This window comes from Schistocerca serialis, chromosome 2 (genome assembly GCF_023864345.2).
Source record: "Schistocerca serialis cubense isolate TAMUIC-IGC-003099 chromosome 2, iqSchSeri2.2, whole genome shotgun sequence".
Lineage (NCBI taxonomy): Eukaryota > Metazoa > Arthropoda > Insecta > Orthoptera > Acrididae > Schistocerca > Schistocerca serialis.
In genome coordinates, this window is record NC_064639.1 from 872,481,921 (window position 1) to 872,507,236 (window position 25,316).

Sequence of the window (25,316 nt, forward strand, 5' to 3'; positions counted from 1 at the left end):
CAAGGTTCAATCTTCACAACGGGTTGGGGAAGATTCTCAAAGACCAAAGAAAGCTGATGATGTCAAGTCAAACGTCAAAGCGATGCTAATAGGTTTCTTTGGCTCTGAAGGATTTGTTCACCATGAATTCGTGCCACAGGGCCAAACTGTTAATCATTGGTACTATCGGGACGTGTTGCGACGCATTCGAGGAAATGTGTGGAGGAAACGGCCTGAAATGTGGCGAGACAATTGATAATTCGTCCATCACGATAGCACACCCGCACATTCATCCCTGTTTGTGAGTGATAGTTGCATAAAAAAGGAAATCACTGTGCTGCCTCGCCCTCCGTACTCTCCAGACCAGGCACCTGCGGACTTTTTTATTTCCAGAGTTGAAAACGCCGTTGAAAGGTCGAAGATTTGCAATGATAGACGAGATAAAAGAAAATTCGCAGACGGCGCTTCACACAGTCCAGCAAAAGGCGTACCGAAACTGCTCCCGGAAGTGGAAATTGCATTGGAAGCGGTGTATCGATTATGGAGCAGAGTATTTCGAAGGAGACAATGGAGAGTAAGTAAAAGATAAGCATAGAAAGATTTTGTGGACCAACTTTTATTGAACAAACTTCGTTCATTAATGCAGATAAAGCATTAACGTTTTCTTTTGTTAACGCTCAGTTTCAGGACAACATCGGTTGTGTTGACACCATTCTCCTGGTCCTCTGGTGAAGACCTCTTGTGACGTATTGTTTGTGCTTTGCAGGGCCCATACGCTTTGAAGGTGGTGGACTTTGGCGCCTGCGACGACGGGGGGGAGTACCCGGGGATGCTGGTGAACATTTCGCTGATCTTCGACGAGGCGGCGAACGAGACGGCCTACTCCGGGGACTTTGTCTACAACTATGACTACTTGGCGGACGACTGCGTGGTGAGCACCGACGGCAGCTCGGCTCTCTGTCTTGTGTCGCTCAGCTCTCGATCACACGCGGTTTTCGATATACGGGGCGATTCGGCTAAGCTCCGGAGCTGTTGATTAAATATCGATATATCGATATCAATACGGGAATATCGACAGCCGATATTTTTATTTTATATCATATTTTTTTCACAATTTTCCGGTAAATATTTGAAACTGTTCTTTTCGAATTATAGCAGAACGTAATTTACTTTCTCTGTGTGAAGGAGTCTTACTGTTTTTTGAGCTTTCATCACTGCCAGTCTTTCTCTTTGACTGTGTGAAGCATTATATGTGACACAAAAGAAGAACTCTGATTGTCTACTCCGGGGCGGCAGTGTGATTGAAATAACAGTATTTCCAATGTCAAAAATCAGCACACCATTTTGCATTAAAAAAACAATTTTTCAGGCAACTAGTGGGCTATTTCTTCACATCGGCATTCTTAAGAAAAAGACAGTTGCTGAAAATGATGAACAAAAATCTATATGACAAGTGTGGTCGTTGCGGTGTCGGAGACGTGTGAGGAGAAATGTTGACGTAATCGTCGCTCGGCGCTACCAGCAGAAACTGAAACGTTTAGCTTTACCACGCAGTTTTGACGCTACAATTGCTAGGTCACTGGCGTTTGCAGAAATGAGACAACAGCCAAGTCGACATGAAGTGTTCCGGTCAAATCCGATACGTGACTAAACCGAATGATGGACCTATCAGACTCCTTTTATTGTGCCACTTACAAGCAGTTACCAATATTAGCAAAGTCCTTATCGCCAAGCGTGAACGTGCATCATTCTTCTTTCAGTTCTTGCTATAAGGGGAATATTCAGCCTGCTACCTTGCTGATGTACAGAATATTTAATAATAAATCAATACTTAAATATACAGTTCTAAAACCGGCAGTATATTTACAACGTGCAGCCGGTATTTTTATAAGCAGGTACGTCGATGCTTCTTCCGCCGGTATATCGGTACTTTCTTCGAGATATTGGGAGCGGTAATCACGCTCTTTTAGGTATCAGTATGTCGGATTCGCGATATTTTTAAAAATATCAACAGTCCCACTACACTCTGCACCTCAGATGTTTGCGGAGCCGTTTACGGTGTCCTAATATCGTTTTCACCGCGTGAATTGCGTGGAAGTACTCACCAAGCGGCGTATAATGTATTTTGGTAGCTAATTAATTAAAGAGAAATCGGTCTCGAGTTTAACTTTTTTAAAAATGGGAACAGTAGTAATTTCTCAGAGTTCTATCGTAGTTCTAAATAAGACGAATTCGGCAACATTGCTCACTTTATTTTCCCGATGCAATTTTTGGAGTAGTTACAATATTTATCTGGTTCCTCTCGAAGTCGTTTGCTGTCTTAATGCGGAACTCGTGATTTCTTATCCAGGTAAGAGATACGTCACGGGGGTAGGAGGGAATGGAGTTTATTAAAAGACATCTTCAGTACACCATGAGCTGCACTAGAAGTGTTTTATTTGTCAAAACTGGTTTTCGTATTTGTAGCACATCATCAGTGGCATTTGATACAGAGGAAGAAACAAGTGTATGTGCACCGATTTCTACAAAGTTATAACTGTACATCTATAGCAATAATGCAAGTCTACTTACATTATGGACTTTGTTGAATTGTGTGTTAGAAATTGTTAAACTGATTCTTACTGTCATTTAAGAGTAGGTTATTTTCTACAAGCCATGAACTTAAGTCATGAACTGCACTACTTGAAACTGAGCGAATGTTGCACACAACATCCTTTACTACCAAGCTAGCCTCATCGGCAAACAGAAATATTTTAGAGTTAGTTGTAATACTAGAGCACATATCATTTATATAAGTAAGGAACAGGAGTGGCACCAACACTGATCCTTGGGACAACCCCCACTTGACTGTACCCCACTCAGACCATACAACACAGCCATTCTCAACACTGTTAATAATGGCCTTTTGTTGTCTGTCGTTAAATTAAGAGATGAACCTGTCGTGCACTACTCCCTGTATCCTATAACAATTCTACTTCTGGAGCAATATTTTGTGATCAATACAATCAAATGCCTTAGTTAAATCAAAAAATTTGGCTAGCGCTCGAAACCTTTTGTTTAACCCATCCAATACCTCATAGAGAAAAGAGAATATAGCATTTTCAATTGTTAAACAACTTCTAAAGCCAAACTGTACATTTGACACCAAATTATGTGATATAAAGTGACAAATTATCCTTACACACACAGCATTTTCAATAACTTTAGCAAACACTGATGGCATAGAAATAGGTCTAAAATTATCTACTTTATCCCTTTCTCCCTTTTTATAAAGCGGCTTTACTACTGAGTACTTTAATCGCTCAGGAAACTGACAATTCCTAGAGGAAAAATTACAATTATGGCTAAATACAGGGCTACCATGTGCAGCACAGTACTTTAATATTCTGCTAAGTACTGCATCATTACCATGAGAGTCCTTAGTCTTCAGTAATTTAATTACTGACTCAGTCTCCCTCATGTCTGTATCACAGAGGAGTATTTCAGACATCAACCTCAGAAAGACATTTACAAAGAGAGTTATATGATTCCCTGTGGAAACTAAATTTTTATTTAATTCACCAGCAATGCACAGAAAATTATTCTTAAATACTGTAGATATATCTGATTTATTAGTAACAGAAATATTTTTACTATGAACTGACATTATATCATCTACTTGTGCTGCTGAACAGACACTTCCTTCACAACTGACCATACAGTTTTAATTTTATCCTGTGAATTAACTATTCTATTTGCATAGCATATACTCTTTGCCTTCCCAATAACATTTTTAAGCATGTTACAGTACTGTTTGCAATGGGCGACTGTATCTTGATTGTGATTACTTCTAACATTTTGATATAATTCCTGCTTCGTTGTAAATGATATGCTTATCTGTATAGTCAGCCACTCAGGCTGCCTTTTACTGTTCGTACCCATTTAGAACGTTATAATGGAAAGTAATGCTCAAAGGCATGAGAAATGTGTTAAAGAAAGCATTATACTTGTCATCTGTGTTATTTTCACTATAAACATCCTGCCACTCTTGTTAGATGATGAGGTTCAAAAACTCTCTGTTACTGTTGGATTAACTTTCCTACATAGTTTGTAATTATATGTGACATTTGTTTGATTATGAAAGCCTTTTAGTGTTAAAATTTTTACATCATGATCTGAAAGGCCATTCACCCTTTTACTAAGAGAATGCCCATCTAGCAATGAAGAATGAATAAAAGTATTGTCTATGGCTGTATTACTGTTCCCCTGCACCCTAGCTGGAAAAAAACACAGTCTGTATCAGATCATACGAATTTAAAAGATCTACCAACATCCTTTTTCTTGCATAATCATATACAATATTGCAGTCACCACATATAACAAATTTCTAGTACTTCCTACAAAGTGAATCATTAACCCTCTCTAGCTTAAGAAGAAATGCTCGTAAGTCAGATTTATTGGACCTATAAACAACAATAGTTTCACTAAATTCAAGTGGCCTTGTACAACACTTAATTAATTTTATTGCAATATTTCACTAGAAACAATAAGAAACGTCAGATGAAAACTAAAGCACGAAATTTACTAAACGACTTCAACGGACAGAAAACTCTAAAAAACACAGTGAGTGAACGTTTCCAAAAGTTCATTAAACCGTTATTTCGCTACAAATAGCACGGAACATCGCTGAAAACTATTAAATTTAATAAATGTATAACAGTGCATATACAACTTTGTCAGTAATTAGCTCTATAACCGCTACAGCTGCAACTGCACACCACGTAATATTAGCACACTACTGAGGCGTAAGACTCGGATGAACGACGTAAGCACACTCACTAATAGCGGACCACTCTAGTTAATAACACAGAAAGAAGTATTGAGATTAATGTAAATCCACAAATAAGTCACTTTTAAAGCAAATATTAACAAAAAAACTTTAAAATATGTAACTGAAGACTAAAACTTCAGAAAATATTGACAAGCAACAGTCCACAGGTGGTAGTCCCATTTCAGTACCCCGCTCCCCCCTACCCCAGGGACGTTTTACTAATCAAATGTTAGTGCAACGCTTTTCTACAATCCTGAAGGCGGAATGTAGAGAAATAGGAACAAGAATTACGATCCAGTACCCAGGGACGTACTATGAAATATAAGTGAAAATACCAAAAATAGTACAATAGAGATGGTGTGAAGCACCAAAATTCATCAATTATGTAAGAGAAATCAAGGGTAATATGTGTAGCACTCGAAACATATGCATTTATGAAGGTATAGCATTAATAGTGTGTAACACTTTACAAACAAACAATTTGAAATATAAAAATTTACAGTGGTATGAGGTATCAAGCCGGCTGGAGTGGTCGTGCGGTTCTAGCCGCTACAGTCTGGAGCCGAGCGACCGCTACGGTCGCAGGTTCGAATCCTACCTTGGGCATGGATGTGTGTGATGTCCTTAGGTTAGTTAGGTTTAATTAGTTCTAAGTTCTAGGCCACTGATGACCTCAGAAGTTAAGTCGCATAGTGCTCAGAGCCATTTGAACCATTTTTTTGAGGTATCAATTACAGAAAAATATCCTAAAAGCATATATAAGACGCTCCCAAGGTGTGAAAACTTAGCATTCCTGTCTAAGTAATACAAGATTTATTTTACACATTCATTTCGGAATTTGATTTTCCTGTGTAGGTTATTTCTTATGGTGGGATCTCCAACGTCTACACTGTCTTCCCAGTACCTGAAACCACACACCGTATGTTTCCATTCTAATCAACGATATCACATACAATAAATAAAAGTTCGTGTCACTAATGTACATTTATGATTCCAATTTTGTATTTAACTCATTTTCCTCTACAGAATGTAGTTCTTGAAATGGGTCATTTGACCACAATACAAGACAAAACATGTACCAGAAATAATATACATGTAACAGTATCAAGATCTTGACTTAGATAAGCATAATCACCCTATAGTACATCACTTAATATCCTAACACTGGATAGTTTTCCTCCTACGGTATATATAGAATTTCAAAGGCAACAGACAATTCTTGTATGAAAGCAAACAGGTAGACCAGCATCGACCTCACAGGGGTCCAAACAGGAAATTCCCATGAGACAAAATGCTTGCTTAACCCTAAAACTACCTAACATCTCATGTGTGACTCTAGGCCAACAATATTTGAAAGTGTAAGATCAAAAATCATATGTAATGACAGTATAAAGTATTTGGATCAGAATTATCATCTTTGTGTTATATGAGTACAGTCTCAAAGTATGTATAGCCATCTTTAATCTGCATCACGTGATACAAAGCATCACAGCTCCTTGAAGTTTCTTGCAAAATACATATATTTAGAAGAAAAGCAGTAAACTTAACTTTGAATTCCAAATTTCCCATGTAGTACTTCGAATCCAGTAAGTTCATATATATTATGGTACAAAAGTGTGAGTTACTTAATCTAATCTTGGCCAAGTGTGTCATTCAATTAGCATGCAATTAATCAGTAGTTACATAGTTGAGCAAGAAGAAAATCATCACAGTGGGTATTCACAAATAAATGAAACAAAGTATTAGCACTTAGCCTAAATGGGTCAAGAAGAATCACATAAATATATACAACTGAAATGAAATCAAGTTGTCGATTTGTTTACCAGACCATTCCTGAAATATCAGGTTGAATCCAACATATGACACAGATATTCAGCAGGGCTTCAGCGATAGAAACATATGTATATGGAAAAGAGGTAAACGGGTTGGGTGATCGTCACATGGATAATATTGTATAAAAGATAGGAGGAAACTTATGGCATGTTAGGAATGAAGAAAAACAGAAGACAGGGTCCCTTTATATTTCCCCAAATACCACTCTCCACGTCAATGGAGGTGATACCCAGATGTTGGTGTTGCCATATAGCAACAAACAATAGCATAACAAAAACTAGCATAATAGGCTATATAACATAATATAGATGGAAATGAGCATTTGGCGTCATTGGCCGGGAGGCCCCTTGCGGGGCAGGTCCGGCCGCCTTGGTGCAGGTCTTATTAGATTGGACGCCACATTGGGCGACCTACGCGTCAGATGGGGATGAAATGATGATGAAGACAACACAACACCCAGTCCCTGATCGGAGAAAATCTCCGACCCAGTCGGGAGTCGAACCTGGGCCTGTAGGACGGCAATCCACCGTGCTGACCACTCAGCTATTGGGGCGGACACGTAGTATAGATGAGGTAATGTACATGAAAATTAAACAAACTAGTCCTAACATGCAACTGAAAATTGAAAAGAAACTTAAACAGCCTTGTGTTTACTCAAGAAAAAAACCATGATCCAGTTTAAGATACTTTCACAATCATAATTCATAGCACAGGATACAAATCCGAAAGTCAAAATCACAAAACAAGATACCAGTACCAGGAGTCAAGTAGGACAAAAGCACATACATAAGTATACAGAACAATCGTTCCAGATGTCATCATCAGTTAATTTGAAGCATGTCACATCAAACATCAACTCAAAATCCCATCTCGCTAAATCACATTTCTGCTGCATGGAACAGGATTGGTGAACAAACACTCAAGGTCATCAGCCATACACAACATGTTCGAAATATCAAGAACTTCCCACACTGAAGCCAGAAACAAGGAGAATTTAAGCAGGACAAGAGTATCATTAAATACAAGTAAATAGCGAAGAGCCAAGTATATATAAGTGTACAATCCAGTAGCGTTAAACGTCATGTGTAATTGAGCAAGTTCGTGGAGTCATGAGTAAATATTAATAAAGAATGCCAGTAAAGAATACAATGTATTGCAATTAGGTATATTATCTGTTGTCAAACTAGGACAAAACAGAAATCTGAAAGGACAAGTCAGAGAATAATTAGGCAAATTTTCTGTTGTCATGCTAGGACACTGCAGAAGGCAATTAAGTAAATTGTCTGTTGTCACAGTAGGACAAAGCATAAAGCTGAGAAGCATAAAGGTCAAATCAGAAAACACACTACCAAACACACAGCAGAGTGATGGAGTCAATCATAGAAACAAAACCATTAAGTTCATATCTTCAACATAAGACTTCAATAGAATGACAGAATCCCATTAAATACTACATAGAGTCAGACCACAAAGCACAACTGCATCAAAATCTACAGAATAATAAATATGGTGCATCACCTACTTCTCAAAGCATCATCCAATAAATGTAAAGTGTAAGACATTCAATACAAAAGTGTATCATATGTGCAATGACTGACAATATATGCACCACAATAGTCATTCAAAAGTATCATAATCATTTATGTGAAAAGCTTGAAGGCATATTAGTGAAAAAGCATAATAAGCATGTGTCAATCATGAGCATTATCAAAGCATGAGCATCATAAGTATCTCTCAGGAGCATTATATTCATGTATATGGGTATATTCCCAACGCCTGTGTAACAGGTGTAAGGTAATCTTAACTACCCAGTCCTCCATAGTTCTACTGACAGTCCATAGTATCAAGCATCATAACGAAATATTTGTGAATTTCGTGTAAAAGGAGTGTGCTGTTGGTGTGTAAAACTGCAGAAGCAAATACCACATTTGCTGGTGACTTTGCGTTTCCCACACACATGATGTACAAATAAATAAGCAATCAACTCAAATATCACTTCACTGTTCTTCAATTAACAAATTTCAATCTTTCAATGCCTATATCTCTCAAATTAGTAAGAAAAATGTGTAGATTTGTGTGTGAAGAATGTGGTATGATGTGTAAAACTGTAGAAGTAAGTACCATATTACCTAGGGACCTTGCATTTGCCACACATACGATGCACAAAGAGTGTCCTGAGGGTGCAAGTTATGTAAGGTTTCAACTGAACAATATTTCTCAAACTGAATATTTTCCTTGATTTTGGGTAAATAAGAAGATAAGCATTAGGATGTGGTATCTCAGGAAGTTCAATAGATCCAATGCATATGTCATAAAATTTCTTAATCTCATCAGAAGCTAACTGGCCATCAGTTGACCATTCCCATATTGTGTTTTGCTTTAAAAGATGATGTAAACTACGTGCATTTAAAGCTCGAGTCCTAATGCATTTGCGATAGAAATTGCATAGACCAATTCCTTCTTATTTCTAGGTTTAGGAAATTAAGCAGTAGCCTTAATTTTGTCTGAATCATATCATATTCCTTCTTCACAAATTGTATGTCCTAAAAAGTTTAAAGTTCTTACACCAAATTCACACTTAGCTAACTTAAGTGTGATGCCTCCCTGCCTGAACTTATTAGCTACCTCTTCGATTGTGTCGACATGCTCGTTCCAGGTGTTGCTCGTTACGTGTATGTCACCAACACAAATCACCAGTTTAGAACGCATTTCACTACCCAACACAAGATTAACAAATTATTTTGAATCAAATAGTACTAACAGCATTTCGGTTTTCTCTCAAGTAGAGCTATTATTTTAGATGATCAAAATGAATAAACATCCTAGCTCTTCAGGAATAAGGGAGCGGTAAATTTTCAAGAAGATGTGGTGCAACATGACCACACAGTTCATTTCACGAAATTTCAAAGCTGGATTATTCACAAACGGCTTATTCCCCTTAGTGGCTAATATAGACTGGGTAGTATATTAACGTGAAATTTAATCTGAGATAGTAAACTCATTTGTACTAATTTTTTAAATGGGACTAGGTATGGACATAACAGCATAAAGTCCAGAAAGTTAAAAATTCGAGCTAAAATGACCTCAGAAGATGTTGACATGAGGAAGGAATTTCAGATAGGGACGGGGGATAGTTGCATTTCGGAAAGAGTACATGGGAAAATAAAATATTAGCTTGGATACAGAAGATCGGTAGAGCCATCGAGGTTGGTAAGGAAGATGAAAATAGCTAGCAATCCCGCACCCACATTATAACCTGCATCAACTGGACAGTGTAAAAAACACTTTTCAGAATTTACGTAAGAAAAAATGAGTAAGAAGTCTACAACAAATGCAGTACATAAGATAATACAGAACCTATACAAGAGGAAGAGTAAAAGAGATACAGAAATAGGCAAGAAATGGAAAGACAAGAGGCCTGGGAGAAATTGTGATGGAATTGTGTAAATAACCCCCCCCCCCCATATATAAATTGTTCAGTCACGTTGTGGAAGGAGAGGAAATACCAAGAGAGTGTAACTTCTGAAATTTTTCCGGCGTATTTCCTCTTCTAATGATTTTCAGGTGTGCAGCCGGGTCCCATCGACATTCTGTCGCATTTCGGCCATCTTTAGGTGAGCACACAACTACTGAAAAGCCCAGGTGCATTCACGATATTTATCTACCGCTAGGACAATGTGTTAGCGTCTTTCGGGGCTTGCGTCAGGTGATGACACGCGCGGGACAGCCGGGTTGTGTGTGCTGCCCTCGGCGCTGGAAGTGAGAGATAATCTAATCATTGAGTATCAAATGACCCCATAGATTCTGCTGTGACAGGATAATTTTAATTATAGAATTCCAATTTTTATCCATCTGAAAGCCATTGTCACGATTTTTAAGATTATCGGCAAGACATATTTCCATCGATTCTTTGATTACTGAATCTCAAAAACCAAAGCTGGAGTTAAAATTTTAGTTCTGTTGTACTTCATCGAGTGTCACATGGAAATACAATGTTCTGCTACTGCTGAAGACGTGTGTATCTTTCGTGTTCTGTACAACGATCCTGGACAGGTCGTGTTATCTGGCCTATATACACTGAAGTCACAAAGAAACTGGTATAGACATGCGTATCCAAATATAGAGATGTGTAACACCTATATAAGACAACAAGCGTCTGGCACAGTTGTTAGATCGGTTACTGCTGTTATAAAGGCAGGTTATCAAGATTTAAGTGAGTTTGAACGGGGTGCTACATTCGGCGTACGTGCGATCGGACACAGCATCTCTGAGGTAGCGATGAAGTGGGGATTTTCCCGTACGACCATTTCACGAGTGTACCGTGAATCTCAGTAATCCGGCAAAACATCAAATCTCCGACATCGCTGCGGCCGGAAAAAGATCCTGCAAGAACGGGACCAACGACGACTGAAGAGAATCGTTCAACGTGACGGCAGTGAAATCCTTCCAAAAAATTGCAACAGATTTCAATGCTGGGCCATGAACAAGTGTCAGCGTGCGAAACATTCATTGAAACATTATCGATATGAGTTTTCGGATACGAAAGCCCACTCGTGTACCCTTGATGACCGCACGACACAAAGCATTAAGCCTCGCCTGGGACCATCAACACCGACATTGGACTGTTGATGACAGGAAAGATGTTGCCTGGTCGGACGAGCCTCGTTTCAAATTCTATCGAACGGATGAACGTGTACGGGTATGAAGACAACCTCATGAATCCATGGACCCTGCATGTGGGCAGGGGACTCTTCAAGCTGGTGGAGGCTCTGTAATGATGACGGGCGTCTGCAGTTGGAGTGATGTGGGACCCCTGACACGCCTAGATATGACTCTGACAGGTGATACGTACGTAAGCATCCTATCTGATCACCTGCATCCATTCGACGGACTTGGGCAATTCCAGCAAGATAATGCGACACCCCACACGTTCAGAATTGCTACAGAGTGGCTACAGGAACACTCTTTTGAGTATAAACGCTTCCACTTGCCACCAAACTCCCCAGACATGCATTTGACAATTCAGAGGCTCCCTTCACCAGGAAACAGATTAGCTGGCTGTTCTTCAAGGAGTTCCTTGCAGGGTGGGTAAATGGCCATGTACGTAAAAAACAGTATTCCATTTGAGTCCATAAACGTATCACGGTACTGCACTGAACAGATATTTAAATGTTGTACAAGGCCACTTGAATTTAGTTGGTTGGTTGGTTGGTTTTGGGGAAGGAGACCAGACAGCGTGGTCATCGGTCTCATCGGATTAGGGAAGGATGGGGAAGGAAGTCGGCCGTGCCCTTTCAGAGGAACCATCCCAGCATTTGCCTGGAGTGATTTAGGGAAATCACGGACAACCTAAATCAGGATGGCCGGACGCGGGATTGAACCGTCGTCCTCCCGAATGCGAGTCCAGTGTCTAACCATTGCACCACCTCGCTCGGTTTGAATTTAGTGAAACTATTGTTGTTTATAGGTCCAATAAATCTGACTTACGAGCATTTCTTCTTAAGCTAGAGAGGGTTCATGATTCACTTTGCAGGAAGTACTAGAAATTAGTTACATGTGGTGACTTCAAAATTGTATATGATTATGCAAGGAAAAGGATGTTGATAGATCTCCTAAATTCGTATGATCTGATACAGACTGTGTTTTTTTTCAACTAGGGTGCAGGGGAACAGTAGTACAGCCATAGACAATACTTTTATTCATTCTTCATTGCTAGATGGGCATTCTCTTAGTAAAAGAGTGAATGGCCTTTCAGACCATGATGTACAAATTTTAACACTAAAAGGCTTTCGTAATCAAACAAATGTCACATATAATTACAAACTATGTAGGAAAGCCAATCCAACAGAAACAGAGATATTTTAAAGATTGCAGGGAACAAGAGTGGCAAGCTGTTCATAGTGCCAATAACATAGATGACAAATACAATGCTTTCCTTAATACATTTCTCGTGCTCTTTGAGATTTGCTTTCCATTAGAACGTTCTAAATGGGGTACTAGCACTAATAGGCAGCCCAGGTGGCTGAGTAGTCGGATAAGGATATCATGTAGAACAAAGTGGGAATTATATCAAAATGTTGGAAGTAGTCACAATCAAGCTACAGTAGCCCATTACAAACAGTATTGTAAGATGCTTAAAAATGTGATTAGGAAGGCAAAGAGTATGTGGTATGCAAGTAGAATAGCTAATTCACAGGATAAAATGAAAACCATATGGTCAGTTGTGAAGGAAGTGTCTGGTCAGCAGCATAAGATCGACGATGTAAAGTCAGTTCGTAGTAAAAATATTTCTGTTACTGATAAAACGGATATATTTACAGTATTTAACAATCATTTTCTGAGCATTTCTGGTGAATTAAATAAAAATTTAGTTTCTACAGGGAATCATATAAATTTCTTTCTGAAAATAGTGTCTGAAATACTCCTCTGTGATACAGACAAGGGGGAGATTATTATTATTATTATTATTATTAAGCATTACAATCCATGAAGGCTTTTTGCTGCAGAATGGACAATGTTGAACCACTTTGCTCTGTCTTTACAAGTAATTTGCCACTGTCTGTCATGTCCTAGTTTTCTGAGATCGTCTTGAATATTGTCCAAGTATCTCATGCGTGGGCGTCCAAGAGGTCGTCTTCCGGTGGGAATCTCTTCAGTCACTTTCTTGATGGTCCTGTTTGGTGGTGCTCTGATGACATGCCCTATCCATTTCAGTCTTTTGGCTTTAATTTTGGCCACTATATCGGAGTCTTTATATAATTTGTAAATTTCATTGTTATTTAGCAATCTCCATTCATCACTGATCCTATCTCTTATGGGTCCAAATATTTTTCTCAAAATTTTTCGTTCAAATACTCTTAATCTGTTTTCCTCTTTTTTTGTGAGAGTCCAGGTTTCAGATCCATAGGTGAGTACTGGTATAATCAATGATTTGTATACTTGTAGTTTGGTGTTCCTAGAAATTAACTTGCTTTTGAAAACTGTCAAGAGACTATAGTAGCATTTGTTAGCCTTCTGAATTCGTGATTCTATTTCAATTTTTATGGAGTTGTCAGAGGTTACTATTGTACCAAGGTAATTAAATTCATTTGTCTTTGTGAAAGCTGTGTTATTAATTTGCAGTACATTATTATTTGATGGATAGCGGGATAAGATAAAGTACATTGTTTTGTCTGTATTCAGCTGGAGGCCTGTGCCATTTGTGGCTTTAATTAATTGTGCAGTAAGAAGCTTCAAATCATTCTCACTGTCAGATAATAACGCAATGTCATCAGCGTATGCTACAATGTTAATTTTGCTTTCCAGTTGTGCTCCAATTTGTAGTAGCTTTACTTTTTGGATTATTCTATTGATTACTATGTTAAAAAGAACTGGTGAGAGTGAATCCCCTTGTTTGACTCCAGTTTTAACCTCAAAGTCTTCAGAAAGTTTGCTAGCTACTTTTATTTTGTATTTTGAGTTTAAAGTGCAAGATTTTATTAAATTTATCAATTTGTTAGGGATGCCAATCTGCCTCATGCACTTCCATAAATATTCCCTGTTGATACTGTCAAAAGCTTTTTTAAAATCAATGAAAAGCATATGTACATTTTGATTGAATTCATATTTCTTTTCACCCAACATCCTTAGGACATATATATTGTCAATAGTCGATCTGTTAGGTCTAAATCCACATTGGGCATCATCTAGGGAGTCTTCAACGTAAGAGCTTATCCTTGCTAACAGTATATTTGTCAGAATTTTATATGTTGTGTTTAGTAACGCAATTCCTCTGTAGTTTGAGCAATTTGTTGGGTCCCCCTTCTTGTATATAGGGCACACAACTACTTCTTTCCAATCATGTGGGACCTGTTCCTGCTTCCAGATGTTGGTGATGATTTTGTGTAAGCAGTTTACAAAAGGAAATTTACTGAGCTTCCATATATCTGTGTCTATACCATCACTTCCAGGAGCTTTATGTCTCTTCAGCTTCTTGATGCTTTCTTTAATTTCTGCTAAGCTGGGCTCTTCGTCCGATGGGTCAGCAGTAAGATATTCATTGTCATCTTCCTGAGAGACGCTTATAGTTGGAGCATTTAGTAACTCATTAAAATATTCCTTCCATCTGTTAGCAATGTCACTTCTTTCTGTTAGCAAGGAGCCATCTGGGTCTGTTATGAACTGTCCATAATTTTTTATATTCCCACTTTTAAACATATTTATGCTCTTGAAAAATCCTCTGGAGTCTGTGGTACGGTCATTCTCAGCTCTTTTTAATTTGTAATTCATAAAATCCCTTTTCTTTTTCCTAATGAGTTTCCTGGCAAGTTTCTGTTTCTCTTCAAAAATAAGTTTGTTTTGTGTTATTGGTTTTTGTAGGAATTTTTCCCTTGCTAATTTTCTATCTTCGATAGCGTTCGAGCACTCGGCATCAAACCAGGGGTTCTTAGTTGTAGTAAAATGTCCCAAAACTGGGGGAGATTGAGTCAATAATTAAATCACTCAATACTAAGGACTCTCATGGTTACGAAGGAGTACTTGGCAGAATATTGAAGTACTTGCTGCACATGTTAGTCCTGTGTTTAGTCATATTTTTAATTTTTCCTTTAGGAATGGTCAGCTTCCTTAACGATAAAAGTACTCGGTAGTAAAGCCACTTTATAAAAGGGAGAAAGGGATAATGCAGACAATTTTAGACCTATTTCTATGCCATCAGTGTTTGCTAAAGTTATTGAAAAGGCTGTGTGTTAAGGATAATTGATCATTTTATAACACACGATTTTCTATCAAATGTACAATTTGGCTGTAGAAGTCGTTTAACAATTGAAAATCCTATATTCTCTTTTCTCTGTGAGGTACTGGATGGGTTAAACAAAAGGTTTCGAACGCTAGGCATATTTTTTGATTTAACAAAGGCATTTGATTGTATTGATCAAAAAATATTGCTCCAGAAGTAGGATTGTTATAGAATACAGGGAGTAGCGCACAACTGGTTCATTTCTTACTTTAACGACAGACAGCAAAAGGTCATTATTCACAATGTTGAGAATGGCTGTGTTGTATGGTCTGAGTGGGGTACAGTCAAGTGGGGGTTGCCCCAGGGATCAGTGTTGGGGCCACTCCCTTATTTATATAAATGATGTGTGCTCTAGTATTACAACTAACTCTAAAATATTTCTGTTTGCTGATGCCGCTAGCTTGGTAGTAAAGGATGTTGTGTGTAACACTGAAAAATAAACTAATGCTAAATGACAGTATGACTCAGTTTTTACAGTTTATAATACACAATTCCAGAAAACCTGGCATTTTAATTTCACAGAATGGGTATATCTTTAATGAAACTGAAGTGTTCAAATTTCTAGGTGTTCAGATAGACAGTAAACTGTCGTGGAAAGCCTACATTCAGAATCTTGTTCAAAGACTTAATGCTGCTGTTTTTACTATTCGAACGGTATCTCAAGTTAGTGGTCGTTCGACATGAAAATTAGTCTACTTTGCATATTTTCATTCGCTTAAGTCGTATGATATTATATTTTGGGGCAACTCTTCCCATTCTATAAGCATATTTTTGGCTCACAAACGGGCAGTTCGGTCTATAAGTGGAGCAAGTTTATGAACCTCTTGGCGACCCCTATTCACGAGTCTGGGTATTTTGACATTGGCCTCTCAATATATATATTCCCTACTGTCATTTCTTGTTAACAATATTAGCTTATTCCCAAGAGTAAGCAGCTTTCACTCAGTTAATACTCGGCAGAAATGAAACCTGCACTTGGATTAGACTTCCTTAACTCTTGTGCAGAAAGATGTGCAATATACTGCTGCATCCATTTTCAATAATCTACCTCACGAATTCAAAATCTTAGTAGTAATCCACGCGCTTTCAAATCAAAACTGACGAGTTTCCTCATGGGTCACTCCTTCTGTTATGTTGAGGAGTTCCTGAAAAAATTAAGCTTATTCTCGTTGTATTGTTGATTGCGTTTTCTTAAACTTACGGGCTGACTTTTTTCGGGTTCATAAACATTTTATTTTTATCTGTTATTACTTTTATGTTGTAATTTCATGTACTGACACATTCCCTAACTTTGCAGATTTGCTCCTGAATTTGGTCCTACGGAACTTGACGTGTAAACAGAATAATTAAAAAAAAAATGATGACAAACAGCTGGAGACAGCGTCTGCCATAAAACATCTAGGCATAACTATCCAGAACGACCTTAAGTGGAATGACTATACAAAACATATTAGGAAAAACAGACACCGGACTCAGGTTTATCGGAAGAATCTTAAGGAAATGTTGCTCATCCACGAAAGAAGGGGCTTATAAAGCGTTTGTTCTCCAGATTCTTGAGTATTGTTCATCTATCTGGGATCCCTATCAGGTAGAACTGACAGAGCAGATAGAGACGATCCAAAGAAGAGCGGCGCGTTTCGTCGTGGGATCGTTTAGCTGGCGAGAGAGCGTTACGGAGATACTAAAAAAACTCCACTGGCAGACGTTACAAGAGAGGCGTTGTGCTTCATGGAGAGATTTACTATTGAAACTTCGGGGCAGTACTTTTCAGGAGGAGTCGGACAAAATATTACTTCCCCACACATACATCTCGCGTATTGACCACGAAGAGAAAATTCGAGAAATTAGAGTCAATACAGAGGCTTACCGACAATCTTCCCACGCATTGTTCGCTAGTGGAACAATGTTGGAGGGATCGGATAGTGTTGCCGAAAGTACCCTCTGCCACGCACCATTAGGTGTCTTGTGGAGTATGATACAGATGTGGATGGTAGCCACAAGCAGTCCTGGAATGGTCGCCTCCATGAAGGAAGAAGGCCAAGATTAACATGGAGAGCCGAGAGTAACTGGAGTGGTGAGGAAGAGAGGTCTGGCAGAGGAAGGCTACCGTGGTCGTAAGGCCAGGCGAATGAGAATACAGGGCAACTGCTGAAGAGTGGAGAGGCCTTTGAAAGTAAAGATCAAAAGTAAGTTAAACAATTCAGGAAATCCAGAATGAGATTTTCACTCTGCAGCGGAGTGTGCGCTGATATGAAACTTCCTGGTAGATTAAAACTGTGTGCCCGACCGAGACTCGAACTCGGGACCTTTGCCTTTTGCGGGCAAGTGCTCTACCAACTGAGCTACCGAAGCACGACTCACGCCCGCTACTCACAGCTTTACTTCTGCCAGTACCTCGTCTCCTACATCCTACCTTGGTAGAGCACTTGCTTGCGAAAGGCAAAGGTCCCGAGTTCGAGTCTCGGTCGGGCACACGGTTTTAATCTGCCAGGAAGTTTCAATTCAGGAAATGTTTGAAATGACAAGATTAGCTCAGTTGCGCTGCATGCAGAACGAAAACCAGCCATGGAAATTGGAATTTCAGATCGACAGTTCCCGTGTCACTCGGCTACCTTCTTCTTCTTCTTCTTCTTCTTCTTCTTCTTCCTTATTCAGCCTCCAAACCCTCCATCACAGTCCACCTTACAACCTCCAATTTTTCCGAATTTGGCGATCTCCTTGGGTGTCATTTCAAAAAGGAAAGAAACTATCTCCTGACATCTTCGTCTGTTATTCTGTCGGAGACTAGCTTCTAATGGCAGTTAGCCTAGTAAAGAAATATAACAACTCGTGTGACGACATAGTTCCTCTCGTATAACCTTCCCTCAACTTTGCATTGTAAGTATATATATGAGGAGTACGTAGCGCACACCATATAAAAAGAAAAATTTTCTTCTAAAATTAAAATTTAAGCTGCATATATTACAATAGAGCGTTTATTAAAAATGGTAACCGGTTTCCGCCAAATAGCGACCCACATTAGACCACATGCAACGCCATCATCTATCGTTATGGTGCATATGGCCTGAAAATTGTCGCTATTTGACCGAAAGTGGTTGCCCTTTTTAATGTACATTCTATTGCGATTAAGATTGTTTTAATTTTAACATATTCCACTGAGATCACTGTTTTATCTACCTAAAAAAGCTTTCAAGAATTTTCTGTGTGCTGAAGGTAGTTTTCATTTTCATGCCAACACACAACTTGTTATATATTTTTTAATTTTCAATTTTCTTAAAAAAATTCTTTGTTTTTTACTTCTTACACTTTTCTATTCATTTACTCGATCAGAGGATGCTGATGAGGAAACAAAGAACGATTTCTTCCTTGAACTAGAGAATGTAGTAGACAGACTACCAAGACAGTCAATTCACTTGATAATGGAAGACTTCGACGCCCAAATGGGAAGAGAAGTACAGTATCGTCCAACGATTGGTCCTGACAGTATCCACGAAACGAGCAACACGAACGGTATAAAACTAATAAACTTCGCCTAGACAAGGAGAATGACCATTAGAAGCACATACTTTACCCGAAAAGTAGTACATAAAGTTACCTGGGTATCCCCAGATGGAAGTACGAAGAATCAGATCGACTATGTTCCTGTTGACCGAGGACACCATGGTAGTGACGAACATGTGCGATCCTTCCGCGGAACAGATATGAATTTCGATCATTTCTTGGTGGTAGTGAAACTACGTTTGAAACTGTCTACCAAGTGGCGAAGAAATCCTGAAAAGATAGCCCTCTGTGACAAGGATAAGTTGGAAGATGTAGAACTGAGACAACGCTATCAAGATAAAATTGCAGAAAACTTCACAGTAGAAGAAGCAAACTCATCACCCTCGTTTTTCCAGGCCTCAAGATTTGCCAGAAGTGTCTACCGACAACGTACATTTGTTCTAACGAATGAGACGGGTGAAGTGGTACTGCATGAAGAGCTGGCAGACCTATTTAAAACACATTTTGAGAACCTATTGAGTCTGGGCGTTCCATTGACGGTGACAACTTAGACGGGAGCCCGTTTTTATAGAGTACAAGTCCCTGAACCAACAGAGGAAGAAATTAGTGTTGTCCTAAAACTACTCAAGAACAACAAAGCTCCAGGAAGTAGTGGAACCACAGCTGAGATGCTCCGCTTGGGAGGACAACCACTGATGGATGCATTTAAGCGATTAATATCCATCATCTCGGCAGCAGAAATAATTCCTGAAGAATGGAAGGGAGCAGGTCTATATCCCATCTTCAAGAAGGCTACCAACTATCACCACCTTTCACTATCCAACTATCGAGGAATTTCACTTCTTGAAATTGGATGCTAAGTCTGGTAAACCGAATTAAACCACTGGCTGAAGGAATTGTAGGCACATATCAATGTGGGTTCGTCCACGTACAGTCTACCATTGACCACACATTTACTTTGAGGTGTTGTTGTTGTCTTCAGTCCTGAGACCGGTTTGATGCAGCTCTCCATGCTACTCCATCCTGTGCAAGCTTCTTCATCTCCCAGTACTTGCTGCAACCTACATCCTTCTGAATCTGCTTAGTGTATTCATCTCTTGGTCTCCCTCTACGATTTTTCCCTCCACGCTGCACTCCAATGCTAAAGTTGTGATACCTTGATGCCTCAGAACATGTCCTACCATCCGGTCCCTTCTTCTTGTCAAGTTCTGCCACAAACTCCTCTTCTCCCCAATTCTATTCAATACCTCCTCATTAGTTGTGTGATCAACCCATCTAATCTTCAGCATTCTTCTGTAGCACCACATTTCGAAAGCTTCTATCCTCTTCTTGTCCAAACTATTTATCGTCCACGTTTCACTTCCATACATGGCTACACTCCATACAAATACTTTCAGAAACGACTTCCTGAAATTTATATCTATACTCGATGTTAACAATTTTCTCTTCTTCAGAAACGCTTTCCTTGCCATTGCCAGTCTACATTTTATATCCTCTCTACTTCGACCATCATCAGTTATTTTGCTCCCCAAATGGCAAAACTCCTTTACTACTTTAAGTGTCTCATTTCCTAATCTAATTCCCTCAGCATCACCCCCCTTTCAAGACTCTGTCCATTCCGTTCAACTACTCTTCCAAGTCCTTTGCTGTCTCTGACAGAATTACAATGCCATCGGCGAACCTCAACGTTTTTATTTCTTCTCCATGGACTTTAATACCTAATCCGAATTTTTCTTTTGTTTCCTTCACTGCTTACTCAATATACAGATTGAATAACATCGGGGAGAGGCTACAACCCTGTCGCACTCCCTTCCCAACCGCTGCTTCCCTTTCATGCCCCTCGACTCTTATACCTGCCATCTGGTTTCTGTGCAAATTGTAAATAGCCTTTCGCTCCCTGTATTTTACCCCTGCCACCTTCAGAATTTGAAAGAGAGTATTCCAGTCAACATTGTCAAAAGCTTTCTCTAAGTCTACAAATGCTAGAAATGTAGGTTTGCCTTTCCTTAATCTAGCTTCTAAGATAAGTCGTAGGGTCAGTATTGCCTCACGTGTTCCAACATTTCTGCGGAATCCAAACTGATCTTCCCCGAGGTTGGCTTCTACCAGTTTTTCCATTCGTCTGTAAAGAATTCGCGTTAGTATTTTGCAGCTGTGACTTATTAAACTGATAGTTCGGTAATTTTCACATCTGTCAACACCTGCTTTCTTTGGGATTGGAATTATTATATTCTTCTTGAAGTCTGAGGGTATTTCGCCTGTCTCATACATCTTGCTCACCAGATGGTAGAGTTTTGTCACGACTGGCTCTCCCAAGGCCATCAGCAGTTCCAATGGAATGTTGTCTACTCCCGGGGCCTTGTTTCGACTCAGGTCTTTCAGTGCTCTGTCAAACTCTTCACGCAGTATCGTATCTCCCATTTCATCTTCATCTACATCCTCTTCCATTTCCATAATATTGTCCTCAAGTACATCGCCCTTGTATAGACCCTCTATATACTCCTTCCACCTTTCTGCTTTCCCTTCTTTGCTTAGAACTGGGTTTCCATCTGAGCTCTTGATATTCATGCAAGTGGTTCTCTTTTCTCCAAAGGTCTATTTAATTTCCCTAGGCAGTATCTATCTTACCCCTAATGAGATAGGCCTCTACATCCTTACATTTGTCCTCTAGCCATCCCTGCTTAGCCATTTTGAACTTCCTGTCGACCTCATTTTTGAGACGTTTGTATTCCCTTTTGTCTGCTTCATTTACTGCGTTTTTATAGTTTTTCCTTTCATCAATTAAATTCAATATTTCTTCTGTTGCCCTCGTCTTTTTACCTGCTTGATCGTCTGCTGCCTTCACTACTTCATCCCTCAGAGCTACCCATTCTTCTTCTTCTGTATTTCTTTCCCCCATTCCTGTCAATTGTTCCCTTATGCTCTCCCTGAAACTCTGTACAACCTCTGGTTTAGTCAGTTTATCCAGGTCCCATCTCTTTAAATTCCCACTTTTTTGCAGTTTCTTCATTTTTAATCTACAGTTCATAACCAATAGACTGTGGTCAGAGTCCACATCTGCCCCTGGAAATGTCTTACAATTTAAAACCTGGTTCCTAATTCTCTGTCTTCCTCTTTCATTTCTCTCCCCCAATCCATATTCACTCACTATGTTTCCTTCTCTCCCTTTTCCTACTCTCGAATTCCAGTCACCCATAACTATTAAATTTTCGTCTCCCTTCACTACCTGAATAATGTCTTTTATCTCATCATACATTTCATCAATTTCTGCGTCATCTGCAGAGCTAGTTGGCATATAAAATTGTAGTACTGTAGTAGGCATGGGCTTCGTGTCTATCTTGGCCATAATAATGCGTTCACTATGCTGTTGGTAGTAGCTTACCCGTACTCCTATTTTTTATTCATTATTTACCCTACTCCTGCATTACCCCTATTTGATTTTGTATTTATAACCCTGTATTCACCTGACCAGAAGTCTTGTTCCTGCTGCCACCGAACTTCACTAATTCCCACTATATCTAACTTTAACCTATCCATTTCCCTTTTTATATTTTCTAACCTACCTGCCCAATTAAGGGATCTGACATTCAACGCTCCGATCCGTAGAACGCCAGTTTTCTTTCTCCTGATAACGACATCCTCTTGAGTAGTCCCCGCCCGGATATCCGAATGGGGGACTATTTTACCTCAGGAATATCTTACCCAAGAGGACGCCATCATCATTTAATCATACAGTAAAGCTGCATGCCCTCGGGAATAATTGCGACTGTAGTTTCCCCTTGCTTTCAGCCGTTCGCAGTACCAGCACAGCAAGGCCGTTTTGGTTATTGTTACAAGGGCAGATCAGTCAATCATCCAGACTGTTGCCCTTGCAACAACTGAAAAGGCTGCTGCCCCTCTTCAGGAACCACACGTTTGTCTGGCCTCTCAACAGATACCCCTCCGTTGTGGTTGCATATACGGTACGGCCATCTGTATCGCTGAGGCACGCAAGCCTCCCCACCAACGGCAAGGTCCATGGTTTGAGGCAGCTGATAGAAAAATTCTGTGGGTTCAGTCGGGAAATACACCTCATCTTCAACGACTTTCGGCAAGCTTATGGCAGCATTGACCGCGTCACATTATGCGAAACGTTAGAGGAACTTGGCATCCAACGGAAATACATCCATCTAATTGCAGCTTGCTACTCCCAGTCAACTTCTAAAGTACGGCTTGGCAACCAACTATCACAACCTTTCAATATCCAAAACGGATTGAGAGAAGAAGATCCATTGGCGCCAATGTTATTCAAATTTGGCTTGGGAAAAGTAAGCCGTGACACTTGCCGAGCCAGAGAAATGGAGATGGTGGGAGCGGACACAATTCTGGAATTTACTGACGATGTTGTGATCCTTGGTGACACTCTGGAGCAAATGTGTGCTGATACTTGCCGATTCCGAGTACAGAACTAAATATCCTTGAGTATCACGTCTTCCAGTTCTCCCTCCTTCCATTGCTTCGAATGAGTTGAAGAGTTCAAGTACCTCGGCTCAATATTAACCAACAAATGTGAAGTGACGAAAGAAGTACATCAACGCATAACAAGTGCTAATCTCGTTTTATTTAGTCTGAACAATCTTTTTAAATCTGGTCTGATATTTCAGAAGAACGAAGTCCATCTGCGCAAGAGACTGGTGAGGCCAATTTTTTTATACGGCTGTGAAACTTGGGCGACATGAGCAACGACAGAAGATTCAATATGTGCGTTTGAAAGAAAGGTACTTCGGAAGATCTATGGACCCGTCTACAATAACATGGAAAGTAAATGGGAAAGAAGAAAGAAAGAAGACCTGTACCAGAGGTCTGGAAAGCCACACATTGGACGAATATTGGGACAGGGGTGACTTCAGTGGTTTGGCCACATCTTACGCGCGGATGGATCCCTTCCTGAGAGAGTCCTCCACTCTCAACCCACGGGAAAAGCCCGAGAGAGTCGCAAGCAGTGACGACGATCCTTCAAGAAGTAGAACCGGCGGCCTTGGAGGATGGTGCTAGAGACCGTTCCTTTTATTTGGGTTGATGTGTTTGTAATGTTTTTTCCCTATTGTTCTTCTGCTGTAGGCCTCAAAGGCCCGTAAATGCAATAAATGATGATGATGATGATTTACTTCTTTCGGATATTATTACTTATAGTGAAAAACGAAAGTGTTTCCCTTTACTATAAGTATTGAAAATAATCTCAATTCTTCATTTATGAGGAAATAAACTGAAAGAAATAAAATTTTGAGTCACCCCTTCTTCTTAGATCGAATACGCAACATGAAAGTGTCCGTTCTCTAGTGCCACAGTATTGGAAGCTGATTTTTAGTACGACACTGTCCTTGCAGTTTCTTGTACCTGAGTCCGCAGCTCGTGGTCGTGCGGTAGCGTTCTCGCTTCACGCGCCCGGCTTCCCGGGTTCGATTCCCGGCGGGATCAGGGATTTTCTCTGCCTCGTGATGACTGGGTGTTGTGTGATGTCCTTAGGTTAGTTAGGTTTAAGTAGTTCTAAGTTCTAGGGGACTGATGACCATAGATGTTAAGTCCCATAGTGCTCAGAGCCATCTTATACCTGAATAAACCAAATTCTGTCCTTCTCCGTCTTCCTCTCTTTTATCTTTTTTATTTTTGAATAAAATATAATCGTAATAGTCAACACAATATGGCTCTCAAATATAAGTAGGCGTGTTGCGAAAAAAAATCAGTCTCTAGTGGAGAGCGATATTAAGTCTGCGGTGTGTTTGCGAGATAATTTTACATCCACTCCTTATCTGTAGGTTTTCATGACAACTGAAAGTGTTCTGTCTCTAAAAATTGGATAAAATCTACCAGTTAAAAGTCTCCCTTTGATATCGGGTAATAAACCCATTGTCCCAGCATCCAAGTCACGCTATCAGTCTTCGGTTGGGATGCCAAATCAAGTCAGCTTTGATATTATGATCGATGTTTACTTGCGATTCTGTGGTTCTGATTATGGTTGCCGCTTTCTTCCTTGTCCATTTCCAAGTTCGGTCTCATCTCTGTGCACTAAACCTGCTCTGTAGAGAACCAACGCATTCACATTGTAGACATAACGGGCTTGGAGTTAAACGGATTTTAATTTTTCCGTAATGGGAATGGTGGTTCGTGGTAAGTCGATTTCGTACTTCTTGCAAATAACCAAGTTCCTAGAAATATCGTCCCACATGATACAGTTTCGTTGATTGGGGCAGGCTGGCCGCTGGTTCTAACAATGTAAACAAGCATTTTTATGACACTGTAGTTTTTATGCAGCATTTTACGACTTTCCTTTAGAAAAGGAGCTGTTACTCGTGGGATGACGTATTTGATCTCTAAGCGCCCTCCGATCCGGTTTAAAGTGGCCCTGTTAAAAGCAGTCTTGAAAATATTAGCTCACCA

General features: G+C 39.7%; 1 protein-coding gene and 1 non-coding gene across 4 annotated transcripts in view; one reads left to right on the forward strand and one right to left on the reverse strand.

The window, feature by feature from the left end:
• Nucleotides 1-25,316, forward strand: part of LOC126456076 (uncharacterized) — a 134,016-nt gene that overhangs the window by 14,926 nt on the left and 93,774 nt on the right. For all 3 annotated transcript variants that reach the window (XM_050091830.1, XM_050091832.1, XM_050091833.1), the window contains exon 2: nt 746-910. In XM_050091830.1, coding sequence (XP_049947787.1) covers nt 746-910 — 165 coding nt within the window. The remainder of the gene's footprint in view (nt 1-745; nt 911-25,316) is intronic.
• On the reverse strand, nt 17,677-17,751 carry Trnal-caa (transfer RNA leucine (anticodon CAA)). The gene has a single exon. It is a non-coding gene; the product is annotated as a tRNA-Leu (tRNA).